Source organism: Vollenhovia emeryi, unplaced genomic scaffold (genome assembly GCF_000949405.1).
Source record: "Vollenhovia emeryi isolate VEMERY1.0 unplaced genomic scaffold, V.emery_V1.0 DF939137.1, whole genome shotgun sequence".
Lineage (NCBI taxonomy): Eukaryota > Metazoa > Arthropoda > Insecta > Hymenoptera > Formicidae > Vollenhovia > Vollenhovia emeryi.
The window spans coordinates 793,396-806,944 of record NW_011967229.1 but is presented as its reverse complement, the minus strand read 5'-3'; the positions used below and the strand labels follow the sequence as shown (position 1 = coordinate 806,944).

The window sequence follows — 13,549 nt, the reverse complement described above, 5'->3', positions numbered from 1 at the left end:
TGTTGCGAAATACACAGCGGTAATGAGAACAAAGCGAGATATCTGTGTTAACCCAGATAGCACGAGACACTCCCATGAACATTTTAAGAATATTTGGAATATTCCATGGGTCATTCTTAGAGAGGGAAGCCCCCTATTATGAGATAGGATCCTAATATGGGATGGCGGAGTTTCTGCTAAATTAATAGGCATTATCGGTTGATTCCGCCGCGAATTTATTGGCCTTGGAAGCGAAATCTGTTTAGTAGAAAATTCATTGTTAGTTGAATTTGAGTGTTGAAAACCTGCTATCTCATATCAGAAACCTATCTCATAATAGAGGACTTTCCTCAACATTTATCTTATGTTCGTAGAACATTCGATTGGCTGCACTACTTAAATCTTTTTCGAATGTGAATAGAATAATCAAACGCAAGTTGTAAGATGGACACCTTTTCTTATTTTGCCAATATTGGTCTAATATTGATGCTATATTAGACCAATATTGTTATTACATTGTTAAATATTGGCCAGTGCACTTTCAATATAAATCTAATATTATATAATTATTATCGTGCAATATTTACAATTATTTCATGGCCAATATTTAGGCTTTACGTTGGACAATATCGGCCAATGCATTTCTAATATAACCAATATTGGACCAATATTTAGCCAATGCACTGTGCTAGAGTACGATTTCTAATTGTAATAATCTATAGTAATAATTTATAGAATATTTGATTCGAATATTCGGAAATTAGGAATTTTTACACTCCAGAAGAATATTCAGAGAACTAGGTGTGCTATCTGGGAAGGAAGATTCTTATAAAATTTATTTGACGCACAAGGAAATACGTTGATTAGAGCTTTGTCACTTATGCGGATCGGTTTTTGCCGGCATACAAACGCGATTCGCTGAAATTGTTGTGGATTAATACAGCTGCCTGGTATCAAGATATGATCGTAGCAATAATAAGATGGTCTACATTTTACGCGGACGGAATTTCCATCGAAACAATTAGGCTTATTTTCCAGAAAATTTCCATTACGCATATCACGTGAACGCGCGTGACTGGTTTAGATATTTGCGATAGCGTCTCTTTTACCGATAACAATCAATTAACCGCATTATCATTTGCGTTGCCAATATGCCGACTCATATTAGGAAACTCGTGCTGGTGCGCACCGGTAGTCTCATCTTGATTGTGTAATCTCAGTTTATCTTATCGTCGTATTTCCGCACGAACGATGGAAATACACGATTTCTATTGAGTAACTTGTACTAATTATATCTTAATAGGCAGATTATATAACATTTAACATGCGTATACGCCACTTGCTGAGTGTGCACAGTAAAAAATGAAACGTTAATGTTAACACTTTTCACATGTCCCAAAAAGTCCACTCTAAATTTTAAGTTAAAATAACATTCATCGCGTGTGTCACTTTTTGAAAAATAAGAAATGTTAATTAATTAACGCTATACTTCACATTATATTTATGTTCTTTTAATCATAAGTGCGATGCAATAAAAACAAACAGGAGAAGTAAACTGTACGAATGTTACAAAGTAGAATAGTTGAAATAATTTTTAAGAAATGTCGATATTACATGTTTTGGTTGATTTTGTGAAATAGTTGTGTTAAAAGAGCTCAAAATGATATTCAATTTTTCAATGACGTACGTAAAGTGTCAGGTTATTATGTTAACATAAATATAATTTATATAAATGTTACGAAAATAATAATATATCGGTTTTATGTTAATTTTATATTAAAATAATGATCAAGAGTCTTGGTAACGCAAGAAAATTTTTAACATTTTAACACACGATTTTTTACTGTGCATTGGCGACATTAAGGCCTGGTTTCACCAACGTTGTTTAACTGTAAGCTTAGAATAGATACACTTCGCAAAATGTCATTGCCGACGTCACAATGCGATAAAGCCATGAGATTGGAATCGCCAGGGCACGAGTTAAAAGTTGACGCGAAGATCGCGAAATTTTATTTGTACAATTCCACGTGTGCATTATCGCACTTCGCCAGACGTATTTTGCGAGTTCGCCGACATCGATAAGATTCTTACCGAAAACAATATTGGCGAAGGATTTGTCTCTGATGCAAACATATACGCAGTTATAAAAATAACAAGCTGAATCACGCGACGATACTTGAAAAGCAAAAGCACATAGTGCATACTTTAATTTTTTCAAATATGCCCTAGTAGCACAATATATTGGCGCAATATTAGGAGATAAAATGTAAATCTAGTATTCCCAATATTGGTCCAATATTAAAGATGGACCCCTTCTCTTATTTAGCCAATTTGTCTATTTAGCAATTATTTGCCAGTTGTGCTAGTTATTAAATTTCTATACAAATTAATTAGAATTAAGAATACATTTTTGATTCGTAGAATATTTTATCATCAATAGTTTCAATAGAATTTTCGGGACTTCCTTCAGAACGCGACGCTACACTGTTCTAGGCGGCTAAATCTGAAATGGCTTTCACAAAATGGCTTCCAGGATGCTTTCGATAGTTTACCGAAAAGTGGGCAGTTATTACTTGCCCACATACAGATCATAAAATATAATTTATCTATCTAATAATAGGAGACCTTCCTCTAATATTCTCTTTGCGTTTCGACAGAGCTGCGAGATCAAGAAGAGACCTAACGTCCTAGAAACAGAGGCAAAGTCCCGAAGGTGATCACGCCCGTGCGACGATTACAAGCGTATCTCGCGTGAATCTCGGTCACCGAATTTCTGCCAGACGCACGTTATCTGCAACGAGGCTTTATTTTTCTTATCACGTGGTGTCATCTAAACATGTTTCACGTGCACGCGCCGTCGAGACGTTCCTTATCGCGGACGCGATTCTTATTGGGACGCGTTTGATAATTGGCGTCGGGACGTGAGAGGACAGAACATGCCGCGTTTAACATTCCGCGTAGAAGGCGACCCGGTCACCTCTCGCGGGCTTTTCCGGGCCGGTGTGCCAGAAAACAGGACGAGCAAAAATAACGCCCGTCATCGTCGTCGCGCGTAACGGCTCTCGCGAAATTCCCGATTTTCTTGCGTCAGCCAAGGACTCGGTCTCATTGAGTCGACGTTTAATGTCACAAACAGGTGTGCTGGGACCGGTAGATGACGCAAAATATCGTCGCGATTACCCTTCGCGCTCGCCTTCATTGAAATTCGTCTGGAGACGAGAGAACCCGGCGCGCGTGCACGGGCCGATTCTCCGCCAGACGGAACGCAAACACCCGCGGCGGAGTCGCGAATTTTCGCGAAGGAGGATTTTCGAACGAGGTCGCTAACCGGCGCGCGGCGGGCCTCGCGCGCGCTCCACATGCGTTACGCTGCGTTATTTGACCGCTAAGACAAATTTGCAGCGTGGCATTTTGTTGGCAAATTATATTTAAAAAAAATGTATATTTAATTCTAAATAAATAAATTAGAAATAGAGAGACTCAAACGCAGGGTTGGGAAAGTGACTTTATAGAAGTAGTCACCGTTACCGTTTTTTCGCTAAAGATGTAACTATAGTTATGCAGTTACAAGTTACCAATTCTGTGAAGTAACGCGTCACGGTTACAGTTACTCAAAAAGTAAGGAATCGTTACATTGCAGTTACTTTCTTGCGATGAAAATAAAAATATCGAATCTGCATTTGAATTGTAAAGCGTCGATAAAGGCGTTTACGCGCAAATGCAAGGCCTAATGCGATCTGTGGAGGTTTAAAAAATATATAAAGTAACTATTAATGTAACTATTAAATTTAGTTACTCGTTATCGAAAAAAATGTAACTGAGTTAAGTTACAGTTACAGACGGAGGGAACGTCGATCGACGAATCATTTCTCACTGGGACAGTTAACTTGGAGTTACAAAAAAAGGAACTGTAACTGTAACTTAAAACGAGTTACTTTTCAACGCAACTCAAACGATTAGTCAATCAATCGACAAGAAAGAGGATTCAGAGCCGCTACAGGGTTTCTATATCCCGGTAAAAAATTAGCCGCAAAAGAAATCATTGACATTCCATTTAAAAAAAAAGGAGATTAATTGTTAAATCTCCGACACGTTTTCACCTACAGAAAAGATGTGGACCATTAACGATCACCTGCGTGTACTTGAGTAAATGTTCCACCCTGTGTAATCATAAATATGACAACGAATCTGTCTAGTAGAAATTGTCTTTTGAATTAAATCATATGTAATTTATGAACATTACTTAATTACTTAATTTACGAAACCATTTAGTGTTATAAATTTTTGCGGCACAAAAGATTGTGGAACTCTATTAAAGGTGATTTAGAAACGAGGAAATTGATAGACGTAAAGCATATATCTAATGTACGTTGCTCCAGAATCGACTGGAAGAAATGATATCGGCGCAAACAAGAGTGCAACATCTCTCGACTGTTGCATCAAGCTAAACATTTCCATTTCTTTATTGCGTCTGAATGCGGAGAGTAATATTAATTATCAGACTGGTTTATTAGGTTTTTTTAAATAAAATCGGAGCATTCCATCATCAACGAATGATTTTTTGCTTATACTGTAATCATAACTAGTTCAAAGAAACGTTTTAAGTCAACGGAATTTTCAATATGAGTCATAATTGGGCGTAGAAGGAATATCGAAGAATGCTAAACTCTTCTGACTCTTCACTCAACAACATATGCATATTTCACGAAGTTAATAAACAAATTGAAGACTGAGAGTATGGAAACAGCTCAGTATAGAAACTCTTTATTTCTGATAAGTTTTGCAAAAATAGATGTACAATTGTTACGTATGCTTCGCCTAACTTACAACAGGTGTTATAAAGGAATTTGTATAGATATCAAACATTTGCAGCATATAAAATTCTCTGAAATTAATAAATGCACGAGTCTATCTACAATGTTCGCGAAAAGTCGTTGGGCGCAGGACGTGAAATACCAAGTCCAAAAATATATGGTATTCTAGTTGTTGCGACAGCCTCGGCGCATTATGCGTGACACGCATTATAGCCCCTCCCATTTAATCCGCACACGTGGAATCGCGTCATACTACATCTCGCTTCTGAACAAGATTGTGCCAAGTACAGTCAAAGCTGCATTCCTTCTAATATCTTTGTCTGATAATGTATTGCTTTCCCCGTTGAAAAACATTAATCAGAAATAATATTGTTAAGAAATTAACATTATCAAGTAGGACAATGCAAATGGCCATTTCGGTGAAAATTCCAAATCGTTAATACTCTTGATAATTTCTTCTCGTTGAAACCTTTAAATCTCACAATTTAACAGCTTTAAATTGATTTTATAATCATATTCCGATATTATCCGATGTTTAGTATTCAGGTAGAAAAAATTCGATGAAAATATACATCTATCAGAATTAAAAATATTCAACCAGGTCTGAAAGACCCAGTGTGATGCGCTCTATAAAAAAATATGAGTATAGTTCTGCGACTAAATCTATATATATATAAATCCTATATCTATATATATAAATCCTATATATATAAATTCGTTCACATATCGTTTATAGTTTATGCTATAATAGTTAATAAGGTGTCTAACAACGGGTGTTATTTGATCATTAAAAAAAAAATGATAAACATTCTTTCGACTAGCTTTTCAACGAAATGAATTTGCACGCACGAGATATAACGAATGCGAACTCCAAGTTGAGTTGCAGGATAACAAAGGGCTTAATCTATGCACCTGTTTCACAGATGCATTTTTTTCTTTCTGAGCCTGAAACGAATGAATATAATACAGCTCTCGGATGAACATTAATCAACGTGAAGATATGCCGATAATGGATCCCTATCGAACTTCTATTTCGGGTGGAATTTTCGCGTAGAATCGGTCGCCATATCACGCAGTAATTGGCATGGTCTGTAAGTTTCACCGTAATGACTCTGGAATTCCTCCATTTTCTTAACGAGTCGATGGGCGCCGTACGAGTCTACCCAACGGAATGGACCACCCGAGAATGGTGGGAAGCCCAAGCCAAACACAGCTCCTATGTTGCCCTCCACCTAAAATATAAACATTAAAAAATAACGCAATGAAGAGTACAGCAAAAAGGAAATATTTACAATTATCTGATTTAAATAAGAAGAAAGAATCTCATTGGTTTCTTTTGATATTGAGTAAAAGTTCCTGTTTTTGAAAATAACAAAAAGGAATCCATTTAACATTTGACATTATTAGTCAAATTAAAAGTCAATGTAATTCCAATAAATAAAGTATTATAAGTGTAAAACGAGTAGCAGTTCAACAAACTTGTGTTTAAAAACTTTTTTATTTATTAAAATTATTTCGTTATCCATTAAATGAAAGTAAGGTTTTCTTTGAGACCGATGATTATTGTTATCTCGAGTAATTATTATATTGTTTCTTTAGATAAAATATTATCTATAATTTATATATACATAGATAGAAATTTAGTATAAAATATTATCTCAAGTTTTATCATTCTTATTGTTCAATAATTTGTTAGAGGTAACAGATAAGTATGAAATGTGTTAACTTACGGGATTAGCTAGAATATTTTCTTCCAAGCACATTACCGCTTCGTTAATGAACCGCGTGACCAACCTCATTTGACGGTCCTCGTCAGACGTGCTTCCCTTAGGCTCGATACTATACTTTTTCATAATGTCCAACGCACCGACATTTACGTCTCTGTTCTTGGAGCTGGTTTCGTACACGAATATACCTTTGCCGGATTTGCGTCCTAAAATTTTAATTTTGATTTTAGTATACGCCACATATACGCGCCGCACCGTTCATACCTTGGCAGGGGGCCCAACATAAACAAATGTGTAATATTTAGCATGGTGTTCACATTATTTTGTCCACCCCCTGTATATATGTATCTCATTCCTTCTATTATTATCAATTAACTATATAGATTTTTCTATCCTCAAGGAACGCGTGCAAAACGGTTTTTCTATTGTATTTTTGAAAGTTTTCTTTGCGTTACGATAAACCCTTACCGAGGAAACCAGCTTTGACCATGTCGCCGAGAATATTTATGTCTCCTCCCTTAAAACGATCGCCGTAAGCCTTCTGAAGATCGACGCTGATGTGAGCACCCACATCGATGCCGACCTCGTCGGACAATGTGGCTGGGCCGACAGGGAAGCCGAATGTCTTTGTTAGTTTATCCAGATGCACTGGATCCACGCCTTCCTGTTTAAGAGATTGCATTGTATTTATATTTGCAATTTGAGATTGAAACGATCAATGTCTACATGGCTGTAATACTGCAAAATAAGGCCATCGATCGCTTTAATAAATGTAACGATCAATTCTAAGTACTTTAAATAGTTAAGAGCGATATCGTTTATTTTTCGCAAAAGAAATAGCTGCTATAGTATTTACCTGCATTAGCCTAACCGCTTCCGACAACATGGTAGAAAGTATTCTCGTGGTGTAAAATCCAGGACAATCACCAACTGTGATGACGATCTTGCCCTGCTTCAAACCGACATCCACAGCGGTCTTGATGGTCTCTTCGGATGTTGCTTTGTGCGTTATAATTTCCAGCAGCTCCATTTTGTCGACAGGAGAGAAGTAGTGCATACCGATCACCTGTAAAAAAATATGCCTTGAAAAATTCATCCATCCATTTGCCTATTTACAATACAATTTAAAAAAAATTTTTTAAAGTGGTATTAAATTAACCTACGTGCGTACAGTTTTAAAATTACAATTAATTGAAAAATTTTAATTAAATAATTCTTATAATTACAAATAATTTACATTAAAATAATATTTCTTAACACCACTGTACTTTAGAATATTAAACATTAATATTGACTTTACTTTATCAGGACGACTGCTGCCAGCTGCGATTTTCGTGATAGGAATAGCGGAGGTATTGGTTGCAATGACACAGTGATTCGGCGCCACGGCTTCAATTTCTTTCAGAACCTTGTGCTTGATGCCGATGTCCTCAAAGACGGCCTCGATCACTATGTCTGCGTCCTTGAAGGAGTCGTAATTTAACGTCGAGCCGAGATGAGACAAATACTTGTCCTTTTGGATACTGTGTAGAAAATTTTCGTTAAAAAAATCTATCTTTTTACGCGTGGCTTCTTTTTTTTCTTAACAGAAGAGACGCGAACCTGGAGATCCGTTTACGCTTCACAGCGCGATCCAGGCCTTTCTGAATCTGATTCATGCCGCGATACAGTCCGGTCTCGCTGGTATCCTTCATAACGACGTCGAAGCCTTTGTCGATACTGACCTGGACGATGCCCGCCCCCATCAAACCGGCGCCAAGGACCGCAATTTTTCTGCGCGCACATTGAATCGTAATAGAAAAATATCGACGATTGTTCAGATTTATCGAAATACATACTTGACTGCACTCTTGGGCGGGCCAAAGCGATTTTTCTTGCACGCCGTCATGCCGAAGAATAAATTGGTAAGGCCTTTACACTCCGGCGTAGCCGTCAGCTGACCGAATCCCTTGGCCTCGGCATCAAATCCGGCAACAGGACCCTTGTCCAGGCCTACCCTTACCACTTCTAGAATTTTAAGCGGAGCTGGATACAGGCCATTCGTCATTTTCATCACCTGGGCCTTTGCTTTCTTGAACACTTGATCCTTAACGAAGTCGATAGATAGAAGCTGCTGCATTATCTTGTCTACGAGAGACTTCGGACCGCGCTGGATCTTTATCCTTCCGTTTGCGAGATCCTGCGCAGTCTTCACCGCGGTTTCCTCCAGGTATTTTAGCGTACTGGAAAATGCGACTGGATTTTTAAGTATGCGGTAATGTTTGCGGTATAGATGCACAGCGATATTAAGACTCTACTCTAACGAAAGAGATATTATATATACAATAATTAGCAGAAAGGCGAGACGTATCCTCTGAAGGGTTCGTAAACACATATGTAAAATAACAGAAGATATAAATTCAGATATACAAATTATTGCAAGCAAAGAAATTATCGTTAATTAAATAGTCCCCAGTGAACATCAAGTAATAGTTACATAAATGAGACTAATTTATGAAGTTACATAACGTAAATATTATAATTCCCTACTTACCAATGTAAATGTAACATTACATGGGTATTATATTATACATTTATCTTGTTGAGTAGGAAATTATAATATTAATTTTATGTAACTGTTACTTGTGGTGTTTTCTGGGACGTTACGGCACAAACGACTTAAAATCATTGAAGTTTCTTAGCAATTAGCGCAAAAACTAAAGTGCATTCAGTTGGAAGCGCGCGTTTTATTTGTATATTTTTACTTGTCTTTAGGCGATCCGATTCCCGGTCCAAGGTGGTTCACCACGATATCCACTAGTCCAAGTTTCTTCGCTTTGTCGGGATTAATATTTCTACCTGTGAGCATCATATCTAGAGCAGTGGCAAGGGGAACCATCTGGGGCAGGCGTTGAGTGCCGCCGCCACCAGGAAGGAGACCGAGTTTCACTTCCGGGGTTCCCAATTTGGTTTGCTTGTCGTTGACGGCGAGTCTGTACTGGCACGCTAATGCAACCTGTGCAAAATAATCAACGTAATAATCAATAGGTAGTTCCGTTGTTTTATCTCCCCATCTAAGCTGAACGCCTTGTAATTTATTTTGATTGTTAAGGCTACCACCGAGTTTACAAGAGGATTCGATTGAATTCCCTTCATCAATCTTTCCATCTCTCTCATTAACTCCTTGTTTAAGCTGTTTATCTATATCAACATAATTATAATTAAAACGAAGGCCTGTATTACGTTACCTCTAATCCTCCACCGAGACATGAGCCGTGAATAGCAGCAACAATTGGCTTCGTACTATTCGCTATCATATCCAGAATTCTGTGGCCCTCTTTCGCTACTTGATAACCAGCTTCTGCATCGGGAAGAGATTGTAGCATGGTAATATCTGCGCCGACTATAAAATTGTCTGGTTTTCCGCTAATAATAACTACTGAGTTTACAAGAGAATTCGATTGTATTTCCCTCATCAATCCTTCCATCTCTCCCATCAGCTCCTTGTTTAAGCTGTTTATCTACGGCAACATAATTAAAATGAAGATCCATTGACTGACTCTGGTCTCCCTTTTCAATTTTAAAGTGAATTTTATCGTTACATTGAATCATGTATAGACTATAAATACACATATACATAAAATTATATACTACAATGTATTACTTTGACATTCGGCGAATCTATGGTGATGACTGCTACATCGCCAACGGTTTTGCATTTTAAGTGTTTCCTATTTGCTTCGGTTACTAATGTTCTTATCGATTGTTGCAAACCTAGAAATACAAAAATGCGACACGTAAGCAATTAAATATAACAGCGACTGTAAAAAAAATTACTGCCAACATTCTTTTCTGAGATATTATCAGGGTCGGCAAGTAACTCGTTATTGTAACTTAACTCGGTTACATTTTTTTTTATGACTAGTAACTAATTTAATTAGTTACATTATATATTTTTTAAAACTCCACAGATCGCATTGGCCTCGCATTTGCGCATAAACGCCTTTATCGACGCTTTACAAGTCAAATGCAGATTTGATAATTTTATTTTTATTGCAATAAAGTAACTGCAAAGTATCGATCCGTTTACTTTTTGAGCAACTGTAACTGGTTACATTTTTAGCGAAAAAAAAACTAACTGAAACTAGACAGTTTTATAAAGTAACTTTCCCAACCCCGGATATTATATAATCAAATGAGGCAGTTTTATTGTAATAAAAAATTAAAATTTCGTTAACCAAGTACTTTATATTTTGCGTCGGTGGTCAGATGGACAGATTTGAAGAAAGTAGAATAAACAAAACAAATTACGTAATCTCTCATTATCTGCACATTCAGATCGCAATATCTACACTTTTGTATACTTTGTCTCTCGTTATACATATCTGAAGTTTGTTTCATTTGAGATGTACGAAGCACCCTCGGAATTTTCCGGTCGAACGACCCGAGCACCGAAAGCTCCAATTTCAGGCTCGGACGCGAGCATCGATCTACAGTTCAATTCGAATGTGAATTCGTGTGAAAATGAAATTGGACGAATTGACTCGTCAGGCGATGTCGAATCGTTTCGACGAATTATCTTTCACTAGGCCATGCAGATGAACTGTAGTCTCGGTTTAAACAAGTCCTCTTTCTAATTCGTAAAACTAGAAAAAGGTACCGAAAGGTACTATACAGCTGGTAAAGCAAGTTAAAGCAAGGTTAAATTTAACCTGCATCGATAGAAACGGGGGCAGGACGAGGGGGACAAACGGGAGCCATTATCTCTGTCCACAATAAGTGCAATTATGCTGCTCTTTTAATTGTCGCTCAGGAAACTCGAACGGCTCGTTCGACTTCGACTTGGGAAAAATTGGAACGTCCGCGTCAGACACTTTGGACCTGCGGTCCAAGGTACGAAAGTAAACGATCACGTAATAAACGAGGATCCGCCGGCCGTGCCCTAGCGCAAATATAGCCGGGTATTTCTCAAAATAACATAACTTTCGCGGTCGCCGGTGCCAGTTCGACGCTCGGCGACGCGAAGTTAGCGCTAATCGAACCCTGCCAGCCCCATCTCGAGCGCGGGTGCAAAGGTCGTACGTGCACCGGCGCGCCTCTCGGTGCATCTCGACCATTCCCGGCCCGACTTGCGATACGCAAGATACGGCTCTCCGGCACGTCAGCGGAGAGAGACGATCGGCCGATCTCTGTCTCTCTCTTTCTCTCTCTCTCTCGACGGCCGCCCTAAGGAAGCAACTCGCATCTCGGAGCCGGCACGGAACACGCGCCATTGCCATTCGGCGAACGTCTAGTCATCCCGGCCGTCGGCGACCGGAGGACCGGAGGTCGTTCGACCTGTCTGCTCCTCGGCGCGCTCAGTTCTTACTCTCGCGGCATCGGGACAGGACGTTCGGCGCGAATTCCCGCGCGGAACGCGGGCATCCCTGGCCGCGCTCCTCTTTCCCGCGGAGCGGCGGACACGTAATCACCTGTGTATTTCGAAACGAGATTCGCGTTGGCGCGGGAGCAGCGCGCGAGGGCGCCGAACAGCCTGCAGCTCGCCATGACCTCGGTCGGTTTCGATCACGTTCGCACGGGCACACACTCTCGTCCACGAATCACCACGCGGCACCGCGTGCGCGAACAACGCTCCGTTCGGTGTCACGTCGCCCTGTCGCGCCGACGTAACTTCGGCGAAACGTCACGGCACGCCGCTAGCTCCACGCTGGGTGAGGTGGGTGGTGGGGGGTGGAACGAGAGTGGGGGAACGCGCGAGACGGACTCGACCGGTAAACGAGGAATCGCGATTGATCCTGTCCTCTCGCGATTTCGATCCTGTCCAGTGCAGTTTTTTTTTATATTTTCAACAGCTCGCGATAAATTGCGCGAGACACTGAGCTAGCTGTGGCTAGAGACCCTCAAGGGAGAGTCTGGAAAACGTTCGCCATCCCAGTGAGAAATGATTCGTCGATCGATGTCGAAACGATGTCGAATCGACATCGATACCGTCAAATTGACGTCGATTCGACATCGTTTCGACATCGATCGACGAATCATTTCCCACTGGGATTATGCGTCAAATCTAAGGCCTGTTCTTTATTACTGCACTACTGCACTAGTGCAATAAGTTAAAATGAAACAAATAGATTACCTCTCATTCCAACTCATTGCACCAGCGTGCATTAAGTTCAGGAGTGCAGCAATAAAGAACAGACCTCTTGTAACTTTGATAACATATTCCCCATACAGCGCCGAAGCTTTCAGAAACATTGCAACGTTGCAACAATGTTTTCTGAAATGTTTCTGAAAGCTTCGGTGCTGTATGGGTCGCCATATAAGCCGAGAATGCCTGGAGCCGAGTATGGCGAACGCTTGTATGGCGAAATAACGTCTATGCTTGTCCGTGACGACGAAAGATCTGCTGCTGTATGTTTGTTACACGGAAAAGTAGATTTGTTATAATGAAGGAAGAGCGAAACTTTCTGTATAAGTTTTAAGTTCTCCGATCCTCGCGTCGATAATCGTTTATCGAGAGTATCGAGTGTCGATACTCTCGAGCGCGCACGTGCAAAAATGGGGTGTTCGATCCGCGCGGACTTTGAGCCGGACTTATTAATTCGCCGACGTCATTCATGTGGCTTGCGTATCAGCGCGAGCATCGAATAAACTCAGCAATTCATTTCACGCCACTGTTTGTTGCAAATAAACGTTTACTTCTTCAGCAAAAATGTCGTCACAGTGACATCACAAAGTGGCATCTCTGCGATCTTGTATGATGTCAGTGTGGTTTTTTGCTATGGGAGTAAAATTTACACCGTAACTTGTATAATTAAATTGAAAATTGTAGCGGAATTACACGTACATACATGTATAATACATGTAATTGCAATATTATACGTTGTAATTACAGTGTTTAATTAAAATCGCTTTATTTAACGAGCTCTGGCAAATAGATAAAGTATATTTTTAATATCACGCTGTATTTTTGATATAATAATTAATTTCCCAGTCAGAAATGACTCGTCGATCGACAAGTCATTTCTCGCTGGGTTGGTTGTAATAAACGAG

At 39.4% G+C, this 13,549-nt stretch overlaps 1 protein-coding gene across 1 annotated transcript; it reads right to left on the bottom strand.

The window, feature by feature from the left end:
- Nucleotides 1-4,715: 4,715 nt before the first annotated feature.
- On the bottom strand, nt 4,716-12,191 carry LOC105567443 (trifunctional enzyme subunit alpha, mitochondrial). The gene is made up of 11 exons (XM_012022321.1): nt 11,971-12,191; nt 10,164-10,273; nt 9,748-10,020; nt 9,265-9,515; nt 8,359-8,742; nt 8,123-8,293; nt 7,821-8,043; nt 7,377-7,586; nt 6,989-7,184; nt 6,524-6,726; nt 4,716-6,025 (listed from the first exon to the last, which is right to left on the bottom strand). The coding sequence occupies exons 1-11, from the start codon at nt 12,044-12,046 to the stop codon at nt 5,822-5,824; spliced, it is 2,301 nt and encodes a 766-aa protein (XP_011877711.1). The 5' UTR covers nt 12,047-12,191; the 3' UTR covers nt 4,716-5,821.
- Nucleotides 12,192-13,549: the final 1,358 nt, after the last annotated feature.

Coding starts and splice junctions, on each gene's coding strand:
- LOC105567443 (XM_012022321.1), bottom strand. CDS start 12,046: ATGGCGAGCTGCAGGCTGTTCGGCGCCCTCGCGCGCTGCTCCCGCGCC. Junction 7,587..7,820: donor GCAGCAGTCGTCCTGATAAA/GTAAAGTCAATA, acceptor ATTTTTTTACAG/GTGATCGGTATGCACTACTT. Junction 6,026..6,523: donor AAAATATTCTAGCTAATCCC/GTAAGTTAACAC, acceptor TTTATATTTTAG/GTGGAGGGCAACATAGGAGC.